Source organism: Chanodichthys erythropterus, chromosome 2 (assembly GCF_024489055.1).
Source record: "Chanodichthys erythropterus isolate Z2021 chromosome 2, ASM2448905v1, whole genome shotgun sequence".
Taxonomy (NCBI): Eukaryota; Metazoa; Chordata; class Actinopteri; order Cypriniformes; family Xenocyprididae; genus Chanodichthys; species Chanodichthys erythropterus.
Genome location: NC_090222.1, coordinates 4,954,836 through 4,971,008, shown reverse-complemented (window position 1 = coordinate 4,971,008; position 16,173 = coordinate 4,954,836). Strand labels below are relative to the sequence as shown.

Genomic DNA, 16,173 nt, shown 5'->3' with positions numbered 1-16,173 from the left:
TCATTCGCGCTTCGCTCTGCCCTTCCTCTTTCTCCTCCCGCTCTCAGCCACTGCCGGCTTCTCGTCCATCTTGGCAGCGTTTCCATTACTAGACGTCAGGGCTCCATTAGAGGCTCCGTTATGAAGGGCTTTGCCGGGTTTGGACGCGGCCTCGCGACGGGGCTGCCGACGGTACGTCTGGTAATAGAAATTGCCGAAGAGGATGATGAAGGTGAGGGCGTATCCAATCAGACACCAGTGCATCCACTTCGGGAACGGGCAGTCAGAGTACAGCGACAAAGCCGTGTGGCCAATGGTGACGTGAAACTGGATCTGCGGAAGAAGATAAAAGATACATCGGTTTGATCTTCAGTTTAGTCACAACTGATTTTCAATTAGTGGCACTTTTGACTAGAATACTGAAAAATTAAACTTCTTCAAAGTTGTTCTATACTGTTCAAAAGTTTGGTCTCTTATGCTCACCAAAGTGCATTTGTTTGATCAAAAATAAAGTAAAAACAGTAATATTGTGAAATAGTATTATAATTTAAAAGAACTTTATTGAAAGTGAATATATTTTGGGGCCAAGCACTGAAGGTGCGAAGGCATCTATTCTATCTGTTAGTTTTCTTCTTCCACGAATGAATCTTTGGCAGTCCATAGAACCGTTTGCGGGATATTATGAAATCTGGCACTCAGATAGAGGACAGTCTCAACAATAACCACAGCAATTTTGGAGTCTCTAACCCAATCCCTCTAGTGCCACCAACTGTCCAAATTTGCACTTACACTTAACCATAAGGGCCATTTTCTGATATTTTGAATTTCCAAAAAAACCCTATTTTTTTTTAACTTGTCGTAGACGGATCATCTTCAGACCATGCTGGAAAAAAGTTATTAAGAGCTTTTTGATAAACTCAACCATTCTCGAATAACATGTGAACGAATTTGGCCGCAACTATTAAACAAGTCTTGGCAAGTGTCAACAAAAGTATGACCTGAGGCTACATGCAGCGTTTCGGCACAGCACCACCTACTGGTCAGAAGTAATGAAAATGTCTAACTTCATGTCTAAAAATCATAAAACTGGTCTCTTTTGATTCAGTGCTACATAACGAGTCGAATGATACCAAAGACTATAGAATAACACAAGACGTGTCACTCGTATTGTTTTGAATGGGAGAAAGTGCAACGCGCAATATGGCGGAACAAGTCCCGCTTTCTAAAGCCAAGAGCCAATCGCCGACTGGTAAAGTCATTGCATCACTGCAGCGGCTGTTAGAAGCACTTGTTTCTATAGAAACAGTCAGATGCATGCCTCCGAAATGAGGTACAAGAGACATGCATTTAGGACTGCACATGTGCATTAGCTTGATCCAGCCTGAAAAATACAGTTTTTTTGTCATGATTCGAGTGTTTAGAAACAAAATTTAAGAGACAGTTGTTGTCAGATTTCATTGTTGATTTCAAATATGAAATTTAATCGAAAGCTTGACAAACAGTTTTGGAGAATTTGATGTTTCATCATTCAAAGAGATAGGAGCTGCTCTTGCATGCCTGAGAGGTGTTTCAAAGATGGCCGCCAAGTGAATTGACTTGTCTTAAAGGGACTTTGATGATAACCAATTTTCCCACATTGGCCATTTTGAATTTTGTTGTAAAATTATGTATTTTTTGAACGCATTAGCATATCATTACAAAACTCAAAAAGGTTCGGAACAGCGCCATTTTCTGGTCAAAATTTATAATGAAATTTCAAAAAATGGTAATATTTTTTTTTATAGTTATAGATTAATAATAGATTACTTTTGCCTATTTTAATGGAACTGGTCTTTATAGATTCCTTGAGACATACCAAGAACAATGATAACAATTATGTTATCTAAATGTTATCTATGTCATATAAACGATTAACTACGACTTTTGCCTCAATAAGCTTCTAATTTGCTGCTTATTAATAGTTAGTAAGGTAGTTGTTGTGTTGTTTTCTATTGCAGAATAAGGCATTAAAGGGTTAGTTCACCCAAAAATGAAAATTCTGTCATTAAATACTCACCCTCATGTTGTTCCACACCTGTAAGACCTTCGTTAATCTTCAGAACACAAATTAGATATTTTATTATAATAAGATATTTTTGTTGAAATCCGATGGCTCAGTGAGGCCTGCATAGCCAGCAATGACATTTCCTCTCTCAAGATCCATTAAGGTACTAAAAACATATTTAAATCAGTTCATGTGAGTGCAGTGATGAGAATATTTTTGGTGCATCAAAAAAAATAAAATAAATAAGGACTTATATAGTGATGGCCGATTTCAAAACACTGCTTCAGGAAGATTCAGAGCGTTATGAATCAGCGTATCGAACCATGAGGAAGTGTCATTGCTCCCTATGCAGGCCTCACTGAGCCATTGGATTTCAACAAAAATATCTTAATTTGTGTTCTGAAGATTAACGAAGGTCTTACGGGTGTGTAACGACATGAGGGTGAGTAATTAATTAATTTTTGGGTGAACTAAACCTTTAATATGTGCTTCATAAGTACTAACAAACAGCTAATATGCAAGCTAATAAGTAACTCGTTAAAGTGAGAATTGTTCCCCATATTAAATTATTACCATTAAGTCATATACGGTCAAACTTGCTGTCCTCCATTTTGAATTTCTTTGAAAACCTACATTTTTGAAACTCTTCCTAGACTGATTTTCACCAAATTCAGCTCAGATCATCTTCCGACCATGCTGGCGGAAAGATATTAAAAGCTTTGTGATTGGCCAAACCATTTTCCAATAACGCAGCTACATATTTTAAGGCATGATGCCAAGCTGATTCTGAGGCAGTGCTGACACCAAACTTTGTATGTGTCATTGTCTCGTCAAACTGACTACAAAATATCAATTTGGTAACAGCACCACCTATTGGTCAAATGTCATAAGCAATTAAATCATGCGATTGTATTTGTGATTTCTCAGCAACTTTGACTTAAATCATATAAAAATGTCTTTAATTACTCATAGTTACAGTTGGTCTGAAGCTCCCAGGTGCTGTCTTTACAACAATTTACTGCACCCTTAGTGAATAAAATAATTAATTTAAAAAAACAACAAACAAACAAACACTGACCCAAACTTTTGTTTATGTTTCATCTATTAAAACATTTATCATGTCTTGGAACGACTGATTAGTCACTTGTCGAACATTATAAAGCTACTAAGGTTAAAATAAATGGCAGTTCTGATGTTTAAACAGTTACTCTGCCTAAATGTTTTTGGGAAAACTGAATTGTTGTATAAAATGCTTTATACTGTGATGTAATGACAGCAGCATTGAAGACAGCATTTTCTTTTAATAAATTGTTAGCATACTATAAATATCAAATAAATGGACAATATGTATTTTTTGATTTCTTAGGGGAAAAAAGTGCAAGGAAAAAACATTTTAATTTTAACACTTTTAATAAATATATATATATATATATATATATATATATATATATATATATATATATATAATAGTTATGATACTCTAAAATTATACTCAAGAAAAGAATAATCGAGTGAAGAAAAAAGAGAAATTCTGGAAATTTGACAATATAAAAATTTGGATAAAGTAATTGAATATATCCTATAAAAAATAATATTGTAATCTGTCCTAATTAGAATCTTTTTCTAAAGTTGCCCTAACTGAAGAATTAACCTTGTATTCCACATCATTCTCAAGCGTGCTATTGTTTTTTTCACACATGCGTGTAAAACGTGAGCATTTACCATTTGGATGATTGTCAGATATTTCTTCCACCACAGATATTTCTGTATCTTCGGACCAAATGCGGCCAGCCCATAATATAAGTACATCAAGACATGGATGGCTGCGTTCATATGAGCCCCGAAGAACGCTGCAAAAGAGATAAATGCACATTCAGTCCATTTCATATGAGTGGAAGATTATCAGCACATCTTCACATTCAATCTGTTATTCTGATAGATTTGTTGTATGAGAACACTTGTAACATGTCATGAATCAAACGGTCTGTATTTCTCATTTGTGTTCTACTGAAAAATGTTCAATGTTTTTGTAACGACTTGAGGGGTTTTTCTATTTCTGTGTATTTAATACTTACACTGTCCACCGGCGACCCATTTGATGCCAATCCACCACAGAGTGAACATGGTGCAGTGGTGATAGACATGCAGGAAGCTGATATGGTTGAACTTCTTACGCAAGATGAAAAACACAGTGTCGAGGTACTCCACACCTTTAGAAATAAAATACCACCACAAGGCTGCGGCCACCTGCCATCACAAGAGAACAGCATACGAGAGAAGACGTTAGGAATCTTTACTCAAGTATTATTTATAGAGTATTAAAGTAACTTTTATAGTCTCTTTGTAACTGGAAAAAAAAAGATACTTTGGACCAAAAATACTTTGTTACAGCCATATTAGTTTTTTTTTTTTAATTATATTTATGGTTTGCTTCAAAGCTTAAAGCGTTAGTTCACCTAAAAATGAAAATTCTGTAATCATTTACTCACCCTTAATGAAGATCTTTTTAATGAAATCTGAGAGCTTTTTGTCTCTCCATTGACAGCCTACGCAACTACCACTTTCAAGCCCCAGAAAGGTAGTAAAGACATCATTAAAGTACTCCATGTGACTCTTAAGTGACACGTGTGCTTTGTTTGTGCAAAAAAAACATAATTTACCACTATATTAAACGCGCGTTCACGCAACAACGTCTGCTCTCACATCAACACAACACGCAAGTGTCATGGTGCCCTCGTGAACAAGTGCTGGACATTAAGATTTCATCAAAAAGATCTTCATTTGTGTTCTGAAGATAAACGAAAGTCTTACGGCTTTCAAACGACACAAGGGTGCGTAATTAAGGACAAAATTTGGTTTGAGTTAACCTTTTAAATTTTGATATTAACATTTTTAATTAATTAATTATTTCTAATAGTGTCATGGTTTCGTTCTTTGTGTTTAGAGACTATTAGTTATTTCATTCTGTTTTTCCTAGTTTCCCATTCCGTTTAGTTCCAGTCTTACTTCGTTGTCATGGTTTCTAATTATGTTCTCATTTGTTCCCATGCTTACTGATTATGTTTGCCACCTGTTTCTTGTTCAGTTCTCATTATCTCATGTATTTAAACCTTCAGTTTGGTTCACTCTTTGTTCGGAGTTGTCTTGTGTTACAAATAGGGTTGCAAAGCAGTGGAAACTTTCCAGAAAATTTCCACGGAACTTAACGTGGGGAATTTTGAAAATATTCCAAATTGGAAAGTTAACAGGAATTTACGGGAATTTGTGAGAATTTATGGGAATTAATTGGAAATTTTGGGAAATTTATATATACATTTTATATAAATCTATATAAAAGACATCATATACAAACAAATATAAACATTTAGTTTGGTCATAATGACATGAAATAACAGTTCCCTTTCAGTCGGTCACGTTCGACGTACGTCAGTAGTGACCGACGAATTGGGATATCGCTTAGAGAGCCCTATCATCTTCGTGTAAACTAAAACAAGCCAATGGAATTGGCGTGCGATATTTGCATAATGCGCACCGCCCCCGACAGGTGTATATAAATAGGAAGCAGATGCAATCGCACTCTGTCTTTCGCTTCGGAGCCATTCACCGGTGTCCTGTTTTAGAAGACTCCTTTCTTCGTTTGTTTTATTCTAAAACATTGCCTCAGAAGAGGATTTACAGCGAGCTTTCAGTGCTGGTGAAAGGGCACGTTCAGCGAGGTCGCGAGTCTCCGAGGAGCTGAGCTATAAGCTCGAAAACTGCTGTTTTCACAGCAACACAAAGAGTGTGTGCGTGTGTAGCGATTTGGGCCGGTTCCTCGGTGTGTCAGGGAGTGGTGTACCTGACACATCGCGTCGCTCCCTGGGTGCTTCAGCACGAGTGAGTTGACTTCCCCTTCTAAAAGAGCTTTACAGACGAACCCTGACAGTATGTCATTTCGTCTGTGCGTTAATGGGTGCGGTCGTTCCCTGGTCCCTGCTGATGGGCACAATCGTTGCATCTCGTGTTTGGGCATTCTGCACGCTGAAGCAGCTTTTGTGGATGGTTCATGTTCCCATTGCGGGAACATGACTATCGCGATGCTGAGGTCGAGACTCTCCTTCCTGAAGTCTCAGGAAGCGGGGGTCCCCTCTCCTATGCCGCGTACGACCGTTTTTTCCGGCCCCGGGAACCGGAATGACGGTACGGCGCTGTATAGGAAGGGTGACCGGAGGATTACGGTCAGGGCTTCCCCGCCGAGCGGAAACGCTCCTCGGGCCCCTGCCGCCTCTTCAGCACCGCAACCCATCGTGCCACCGTTGGTTTCCGCTGGGCCCTCTACGGACTGTCCAGCCGTTACCTTTGGTGTGCTGGCGGCGGATCGGATGTCGATCGCTGCATCGGAAGGTGAGCCTGAGTCCTCGGGGGAGGATTCGGACGCGCTGCCGCCCGGGACGGTAGCGTTGCCCGAGTCGGATCCCGAGCTCACGGCTGTGCTCTCCCGGGCCGCCTTGTGCGTCGGGCTTGAGTGGAACCCTCCACCCTGTCCCGGCCCATCTCGGTTGGACGATTGGTACTTGGCGGGGGGTCGCGCTGGTCAAATCCAGCGTCCCGCCCCAATGCCTTTCTTCCCGGAAGTACACGATGAGGTGACCAGGTCTTGGCAAGCTCCGCATGGGGCTCGTACAGGGCCTGGTCCCTCGTCCGCCTTCACCTCCCTGGACGGCGGGCTAGCCAGGGGGTACGCGAAGATCCCGCCAGTCGAGCGGTCTGTTGCGACGCAGTTGTGTCCAACGGCCGCTGGCTGGCGCGGTGAGCCGCGTCTCCCGTCCCAGGCCTGTGAATTCTCAGCCGGTCTGACTGAGAAAGCTTACAGTGCCTGTGGGCAGGCTGCCTCTGCCCTGCACGCGATGGCCCTTTTGCAGGTCTATCAGGCAAAAGCGCTGTCGCAGATGCCCCAGGAAGGTCCTGACCAACAGCTGCTTGGGGAGCTGCGCGCTGCCACTGACCTTGCCCTCCGGGCAACGAAGGTGACAGCGCGTTCTGTTGGCCAGGCGATGTCTACTCTGGTAGCCCAGCAACGCCACCTCTGGCTGACCTTGACAGACATGAGGGAGACCGACAAACATCGGTTCCTGGATTCCCCCGTGTCTCCGGTCGGCCTTTCCGGCGACGCGGTGGAGAGCTGTGCCCAACAGTCCTCCGCTGCACAGAAGCAGGCTGAGGCTGTCAGACATGTCATGCCACGGCGGTCCGCTGGTGCCTCCACCCAGCCGCCCGTGGCTCAGCCTCAGCCCGCTCGTCGCCGAGGGCGCCCGCCTGCGTCTTCCTCCGCCCCTGCTAAGTTGGCAAAGCAGCAGCCTACACCAGCCAAACAGCAGGGTGCCGGGCGTGGACGTGGTGCCCAGCCCGTCTCTGCCAGCCAGGTGGCAAGCGGTCGGGGAAAACTCGGCCCTGAGACGGGCGACCTGGAGCGGAAGGTTCCTGCCCTTTGGGAGAGTATTCCATCTGCTCTCCCAACCCCGGAGGAGGGCCGGGGGGGATTTTGTGGCGGCTGTCCATCTACCGCCGCTGGCTCTCCGGAGTCCAGCGGTACCCACTTTGCCACAAAAAGAGCAGTTTCCTCAAACTCCAGGTCACAACAAGGGGTGTCTGCCAGTGTGCCAGGCTCCGCCTCGCTGCTGTCAGCTCCCTCCCCATTCGCCAGCAGGTGGCAGTGTGATGGTGCAGACCGCGTCCCGTGCGCCGTCTCCCATGCACACTGCTGCCTCGCAGAGTCCGACCCCACTCCGGGCCGCCCTCAAGCCGTCCGAGTCGGGTCCCTCTCTGCCTTGCTGCCCCACCCCCGGCGTCTGTGGTGCCTTTGGTCCCGCTGGCTCAGTGTCTGGAAGCGTGGATAGCGCTCCCCAGCCTGTCCAGTTGGCTCATTCGTACTATCAGACTCGGCTATGCGATTCAGTTCGCCCGGCGTCCCCCGGTCTTCAGGGCTGTCCACTTCACTCAGGTGTCGTTGGACAGTGCTCCTGTTCTCCGGGTGGAGATTGCTGTCCTCCTGGCGAAGGGTACAATCAAGCCGGTCCCTCCAGCCGATATGAAGTCGGGGTTTTACAGCCCCTACTTCATTGTACCGTAAAAGGGCGGTGGGCTACGGCCAATCCTGGACCGTCCCCAGGATTGGTTTGCAACAATAGACCTGAAGGACGCATACTTTCATGTCTCGATTCTGCCTCGACACAGACCCTTCCTAGGTCGGTCTGCGTTCGAGGGTCGGGCATGTCAGTACAAAGTCCTACCCGACATGGTTGTAGCTCCCAACCGGTTGGGTCTTCAGGTCAACTGGGACAAGAGCAAACTCGCCCCCGGGTAGAGGATCTCTTGTTTCGGTCTCGAGCTAGACTCGGTCGCACGGACTGCGCGTCTCACCGAGGTGCGCGTCCAGTCGGTGTTGAACTGCCTGAGCTCGCTCAAGTGCAGGACAGCGGCTCCACTGAAACATTTTCAGAGGCTCCTGGGGCATATGGCATCTGCAGCCGCGGTAACGCCGCTCGGATTGCTTCATATGAGACCGCTTCAACACTGGCTCCGCGGCCGGGTCCCGAGATGGGCGTGGCAGTGCGGCACGCTCCGTGTCCCCGTGACACCGAGCTGCCGTCGCACCCTTGTCCGGTAGTTGGACCCTTCGTTCCTGTGGGCCGGAGTACCCCTCGAACGAGTGTCCAGGCACGCTGTGGTCTCCACAGATGTCTCTGCCACGGGATGGGGGGCCACGTACAACGGGCATGCAGTGACAGGTCTTTGGACGGGGCCTCAGCTGCATTGGCATACCAATTGCCTCGAGTTGCTAGCGGTTCGTCTTGCGCTGGCCCGCTTCAAGGAGCTGTTGTCAGGCAAGCACGTTCTAGTCCGCTCACTAAGCACTGCGGCCGTTGCGTACACCTACCGTCAAGGTGGTCTACGCTTCCGTCGCATGTTGCAACTCGCCCGCCATCTCTTGTTGTGGAGTCAGAAGGATCTGAGGTCCCTTCGGGCCACTCGTGTCTCAGGTGTGCTCAACCGTGCAGCCGACGATCTGTCACGGCAGCATCTACTTGCGGGCGAGTGGCGGCTCCACCCCCAGGCGGTCCAGCTGATTTGGCAGCGTTTCGGCGAGGCCCAGGTAGTCCTGCTTGCCTCCCCGGAAACTGCCCTCCGCCAGTGGCTTTATTCCCTGACCGGCGGCACGCTCGGCACGGATGCCCTGGCACACAGCTGGCCCCCGGGTCTGCGCAAACATGCGTTTCCCCCAGTGAGCCTTCTCGCACAACTCATGTGCAAGGTCAGGGAGGACGGGGAGCAGGTTCTGTTAGTGGCTCCGTACTGGCCCACTCGGACCTGATTCTCAGACCTCATTCTCCTCGTGACAGCACCTCCCTGGCCGATTCCTCTGAGGAAGGACACCCTGACTCAGAGACGGGGCACCCTGTGGCACCCGCGTCCCGATCTGTGGAACCTCCACGTGTGGTCCCTGGACGGGATGCGGAGGTTCTGAGTGATCTCCCGCAAGCGGTCGTAGACACCATCACTTCCGCTAGAGCTCCTTCCACTAGGAATCTCTACGCGCTGAAGTGGAACCTGTTCGTCGAATGGTGCGCCTCTCGCCGAGAGGACCCCCAATCATGTTCGGTCGGATCCGTGCTTTCCTTTCTGCAAGATGGGTTGGAGCGAAGGCTGTCTCCCTCCACCCTCAAGGTGTATGTTGCCGCCATTGCCGCACATCACCATGCAGTTGAGGGTAAGTCCCTGGGGAAACATGATCTGATCGTCAGATTCCTGAGGGGGGCCAGGAGACTGAATCCTCCTCGCCCTTCCTCCGTACCCTCTTGGGATTTGACCCTGGTTCTCACAGCTCTCCGGGGTCATCCCTTCGAACCTTTGCAATCAGTCAACCTGAAACTAATGTCTCTTAAGACGGTTCTTCTGGTTGCATTGGCTTCCCTGAAGAGGGTAGGGGATCTGCATGCTTTTTCGGTCGACGAAACGTGCCTAGAATTCGGGCCCGGTGCTTCTCACGTCATCCTGAGACCCCGGCCTGGATACGTGCCCAAGGTTCCTACCACTCCCTTCAGAGATCAGGTAGTGAACCTGCAAGCGCTGCCCTCGGAGGAGGCAGACCCAGCCCTAGCTTTGCTCTGTCCCGTCCGCGCTCTGCGCGTTTACGTGGACAGAACGCGAAGCTTCAGGACCTCAGATCAGCTCTTCATCTGTTACGGAGGCCAGCAGAAGGGAAAGGCTGTCTCCAAGCAGAGGATGGCCCACTGGATAGTGGATGCCATCGCCTTGGCGTACGAATCCCAGGGCGTGCCTTGCCCGCTCGGGTTGAGAGCCCACTCCACCAGAGGGGTGGCCTCTTCCTGGGCGCTGGCTCATGGCGCCTCGCTGACAGATATCTGTAGAGCTGCGGGCTGGGCGACACCTAACACGTTCGCTAGGTTTTATAGCCTACGTGTAGAGCCGGTATCCTCGCGTGTACTCGCATCCACTAGTCGGTAGACGTGTTGTACCCACTCTAAGTGTCGGCTTGCAATGCCATTCCCGCCACTGGCCGGATACGTGCATACTTTCACTCCAGTCGCGTTCCCCGCTTGGCGAACCCTGTCGAGTTCCTCCGCCTCCCCCTTCGGCTCGGACATTGCGGAGTGTCTGATGCCAGGCCTACATCCGTCGCTGACGCTGTCTGTTGGCTGGGGCCCATATGTTGTGACCCCTCTACGTGAGCGGTCCCATATGTGTATTTTCCACGGTTTAAAACTCCCTACGGGTCGAGTCCGTGTCTTTCCCTTAGCAGAGCCAGCTCTGCTGTCACCTGTCAGATGAGTCTCCCCCTAACCAGGTGGAGCCATCCCAGGGACTCCATATGCGTACTGCCCCCCCGGGCCAGTCCATGTGTGTATTCCCACGTAAACTCCTCCCCCATTGGGTAGGTAGTGGTTTCCGCAGCGTCCCTTACGGGTTTGCTTCCCCAGTGTGTCTAGTTTACTTAGTGGGTAGTGGTTAGACAGCAGTAGACTCTCTCGGTGTAAGCTCGCCCCCTTCACCGCCAGCCGGTGCTATGGGCGGCTGAGCTTGTGCTGGGCACTGGAAGGGGTTTCGTAACTGTGGCGCTTTAGTTGGGATCCCAATTCGTCGGTCACTACTGACGTACGTCGAACGTGACCGACTGAAAGGGAACGTCTCGGTTACGTATGTAACCCTCGTTCCCTGAAGGAGGGAACGGAGACGTACGTCCCGTCGCCACAGTTTCTGTACCCTCGCTGTAGTGCGGACACCAGTTGTCTCCTCAGCGAAAAACAGAGTGCGATTGCATCTGCTTCCTATTTATATACACCTGTCGGGGGCGGTGCGCATTATGCAAATATCGCACGCCAATTCCATTGGCTTGTTTTAGTTTACACGAAGATGATAGGGCTCTCTAAGCGATATCCCAATTCGTCGGTCACTACTGACGTACGTCTCCGTTCCCTCCTTCAGGGAACGAGGGTTACATACGTAACCGAGACGTTATTTCGTTTTTGCATCCAATTCATTCTAACTTAGTAAATATGTAAAATAAATATATTATATTGCAGCAATTGTTATGCGTGTGTTATTTATTTCAGTGTCACATGATCCTTCAGAATTCTAATATGCTGATTTGATACTCAATTATCAATGTTGGAAATTTCAGTTGTACTCCTTAATATTTTTTGGAACCTGTGATTCTTTTTTCAGGATTCTTTGATGAATAAAAAGTTAAAAAGAACAGCATTTATTTAAAATAGAAATCTTTTATAGCAATAAAAGTCTTTAATGTCACTTTTTTTTAATCAATTTCACATATCCTTGCTGAATAAAAGTACTAATTTCTTAAAAAAACAATTACTGACCCCAAAATTTTGAACGGTAATGTATATTGTTACAAAAGATGTTTTAAATAAATGCTGTTCTTCAACTTTTTATTAATCAAAGAATCCTGAAAAAAGGATTCACAGTCTATAAAAAAATATTAAGCAGCACAACTGTTTCCAACATTATCAAATCATCATATTAGAATGATTTCTGAAGGATAAAAATCTAAGAACTTGTATAAAACCTGGCTGTTTTAACCAGATTATGCTGCAAGTTTTTTTCAACTACATTTATGTTCCCTGTTATACGCTAACCTGCAATTCCCATATATTCCCATTAATTCCCATGGAAAGTTTCCAGCCCTAGTTACAAAGCAGTAGCGGGTCCTTTGTTTTTGTTATGATTAAAGTTTTATGGCTGCTAATAGATCCCTTGCTCTTCTTCTTGTTTTACCATTTGTGATGAGTAGATTGCACAGTTTACAGAATTACATTAATGGAAAGCAAAAACGTTTAGAAAAGAAACATAATTTTTTTTTTTCCGTAGATCACAAATAATATGAGTAAATTGAATCTGTGTTTTTCCATTTATTCATTGTATCATAATTACCAATACATTTTCTTTAGACACAAGCCACAATGTTACTTAACGTAGGTCAGCTCTTTGCAATTATTCATGTCCTCCTCACACAGTTATGAGCCTTGATATTTATATATTTCTCTAAACTTTAAAAGTATCAACACAGCCATCAATCATTGATTGTAAAATACAGCTTAAATGTATTAATATTATTTAATCTTTCTGGAAATTCTCAATATGTTGTGTTCAACATGATGGTTAATTCATACTGAAAAATGCATTATTAAAAACTACACTTGCATTTAAAATGGTGCACAGCCTAGCTGAAACAAAAACACTAGTATTTGAGAAATGGTGTTTGTGAATGTGATGATCTGAAGTCTCAGAGTGAAACCGAACTCCCCGGTTATCCCGCTCCGGTAACATGCTTTAGTCCAGTAACTGGAGAGCAGAATAACGTGTCCAGTTTCAGTGCTCAGAGCGGGTGACATTGTGATCCTATCTGGGAAGCACACTCACCCTCACTTCATTATGATCATCTGAGTAGTCGACGGGCTGGCAGATGTAGCTGTAGTTGGCTGCCCGTGCTGCAAGGAAGAGCTGGAATAGAACAGGTCAAAATTGACATCTGGACTCTTTCATTGAGGGAACAGCACTGAATGTGATGTAAAAAATGTTTCATCTGAGCTGCGATTGGTGTAAAGACAATTCCTAATCATTCGTTTCTTCACCTCATGCATAAGAGAGAGCAAACTAAGACTAAGTTAGAGTCACTAATGAAATTGATTACCGAATGAAAAACTAACGCTGCATCCCACATCGCATACTATCCATCATAAATAGTTTTCGAAATTAGAATTAGTGCGTCCCAAATTGTAGGCTACATTCAGACTGTCAGTCCAAATCTGATTTTTGTGCATATTTTATTGAAATCAGATCAGATTTAGCACATGTAAGCAGTCAAAAATCACATTTTAACAAATCCGTTTCAAGCTACATTCATATGTGGTTTCAAATCCAATTCAAATCTCATTTCTAGAAATCCATTTCTGCTCTGATCGGATTTCGCATGGTTCATGGTACTTTCTCATGCCACATAATACAAATGTCAGACAAGGTTGTGTTGTTGCAAAGTGCTGGATGAGCATAAAATGACGATATAACGGAGAGACATGTTTTGAGACCGGCGGAGACGACAGCACAGAATTAAGCCGCTCATATCAGCCTCCGATGTTTCTGCTGCTGCCTCAGAAGATGCAGTAGTCCAGACTGGCGGCTTCATTGTCAGGTTGTAAATAAGACAACATCTGTATTGCAAACCCCTCCATGCTGCGCAACGTCATTGCCATAGAAACCAATGCAGAAATGACAGAAAATCAGATCACAAATCAGACCTGAAAAGTTGCAATACACAATGTGGATGTCAATCATTTTAGATCAGATTCCAATCAGATAATACACAAATAATCAGAGCTGGACTGACAGTTTGAACATGGCCTTAAAATCCGAAGTGCAGTACACTCTAAATATAATAATTATTTTAAAGGGGACATCGGATGCAAAATTCAGTTTACATGGTGTTTGGACATAAATGTGTGTTGGTAGCATGTTTACACAACCACCCTATAATGATAAAAAATCCACCCATTGCTTTTTTTTTAATCCCCACAAATCATAAGCACTTTGTCAGATCAAGCCGTTCAGATTCTTGGCAAAGTGACGTAAATGTGCACAGGCCCCTCCCACGACTCTTGACGGACACTGCCGTTCTAGCATAGACCCGCCCTGAGTGAGCTGTAAACAGTCCGCCATTGTTTCGACGCCGCACAGGTGTAGACAAGAATGTCTCCTAAGCAACTGAGGCGTTTTGTTATTGGATATAAGAATGAACATTCTGACATCTGAGCCGCTGAAGACGCAGTGGGTTAATTTTGTTTTTGAAGGGAATGCGCCCCTGTATCTACCTACATGCATTTATGTCGGCACTAAAAAGTTTGTTTAGCTAAAAAGCTCCTGAAGGATGGATCAGTACCTCCAGAAGACGTGAGTAACGTTATAGGTTTTTTATGAATCTTTAAAAATCACCTTTCCTAATAATGTTCTAGTTAGCAAGTTCCACGAAGAATGCGGTTAAAGTTAAAGGCCAGTTCACACCGCACAGATAAACTACAACAAACACATCTGTTGGAGTTTGTTGGATCAGTACGCAACCAGTCCGAAATGAGATGCAGCTAGTGTGATACCCCTGTCGGTGATTGTTGCCGTTGGTCAGAGCTTGTTTTCACCCGACTGAACGTGTTTAATCGGCTTTTGTTGGGTCAGGGAATGTCTGAGCAGTGTGGAGTGATTTTCCAACAAACGACAGCAAACTCTGACGTAATCTGACAAGGCCATGAACCGTTGCCATGACAATGAGGCAAGTCCTTTGCAAAGACAGCTGTTTGATCGCGCCGGCGCCTCACGCGCACACAACAAAGCGCTGCAAACGTGACATCGCAGCTTGTTCATTATCAAAATAATACAAACATATATGTCGTCATTTCTATTTAGAACCTCCTCACTGTAATTCATAACTGCACGTTTATAATGAACAATGCATTAAGGTGATTGTCTTTTTACAAACTGTGTACATTTTATATAAAGATAACATGGTAACATTACAAGGTTTATAAAGCTGTTAGTTAAGTAATTTTCAAATGTATTTTAATCGTTTTTGATTATTTATAACAGTATAAATAAGAATGGTGAGTTCAATGCCAAATAGTGTCTACAGCCCATCCACGGAAGATAGGGGTGGGGTGAACAGTAGTTCATTATCATTTAAAGGGACATGCACCGAAACGGCTCGCTTTAATAAATAATATTGCCTAAAATCCATTGCGCACTGGACAAGGATTTTATTAGAACTACAAATATGAATAAAAAACTACAAACATGGCGGGTGTGCGAGACCGACTGTTAAGAGGTTTAGATACAAGGTTTACAAGGTTTTCTTGATGAAAAATATTTATTTAATTTTATCCACATCTGCAACAGCATTGTGAAATTTTATAGAGATCTGTAAGGCCAATAACTTTTAAATGCATCATTATGCAAACAAACACACAAGGAGAGTCTCTGCATGAAAAACCCACGACTGGCACATTCTACATTTCTCTCTGATACGGTAGGGAATTAAATTAAAATGAATGTGGAGGATTTTAAAGGGATAGTTCACCCAAAAATGAAAATTTGCTGTTCATTTACTCACCTTCAGGTCATCCAAGATGTAGGTGTCTTATTTTTTTTTTTTTCCAGTAGAACAGTAAAGAAGGTTTTTAACTGAAAGCGTGGGCCTCTGTGATTCATATAATGGGAGTCAATGGGTGCCGTGATTTTGAGGTTCAAAAAAACATATGCAGACAAAACCTGCGGCTCCTGACGATTCATTGAGGTCTTAGGAAGTGAAACAATCGGTCAATGCAAGAAACTGAACATTATTTATAGCATTATTACCTGTAATCCACAGCCTCGGCAAACGGTCCTGAGTGCATTCACGACAATCTGCAGCGCGAGCTTCCTGTCACATGATGACATATGTGCAGGAGCTCAAACGCTGAGAATCTATGAAAAGTCAATCTTCCTGATTGAGATCACACATACATCAGTTGCAACATCCAGGGTAAGCACAAGTAAACACGATTTTTATGAACAATACAACACACGTATCTTTCTTGTATCAACCAATTGTT

At 44.9% G+C, this 16,173-nt stretch overlaps 1 protein-coding gene across 1 annotated transcript in view; it reads right to left on the bottom strand.

Moving 5' to 3' along the window:
* The window catches only part of elovl4a (ELOVL fatty acid elongase 4a), a 32,530-nt gene continuing 16,357 nt past the window's right edge, over positions 1–16,173 (bottom strand). Inside the window, exons 4-7 of the mRNA XM_067400014.1 lie at positions 12,962–13,042; positions 4,099–4,270; positions 3,746–3,873; positions 1–312 (exon numbers count right to left, since the gene is read on the bottom strand). Coding sequence (XP_067256115.1) covers positions 1–312; positions 3,746–3,873; positions 4,099–4,270; positions 12,962–13,042 — 693 coding nt within the window. The remainder of the gene's footprint in view (positions 313–3,745; positions 3,874–4,098; positions 4,271–12,961; positions 13,043–16,173) is intronic.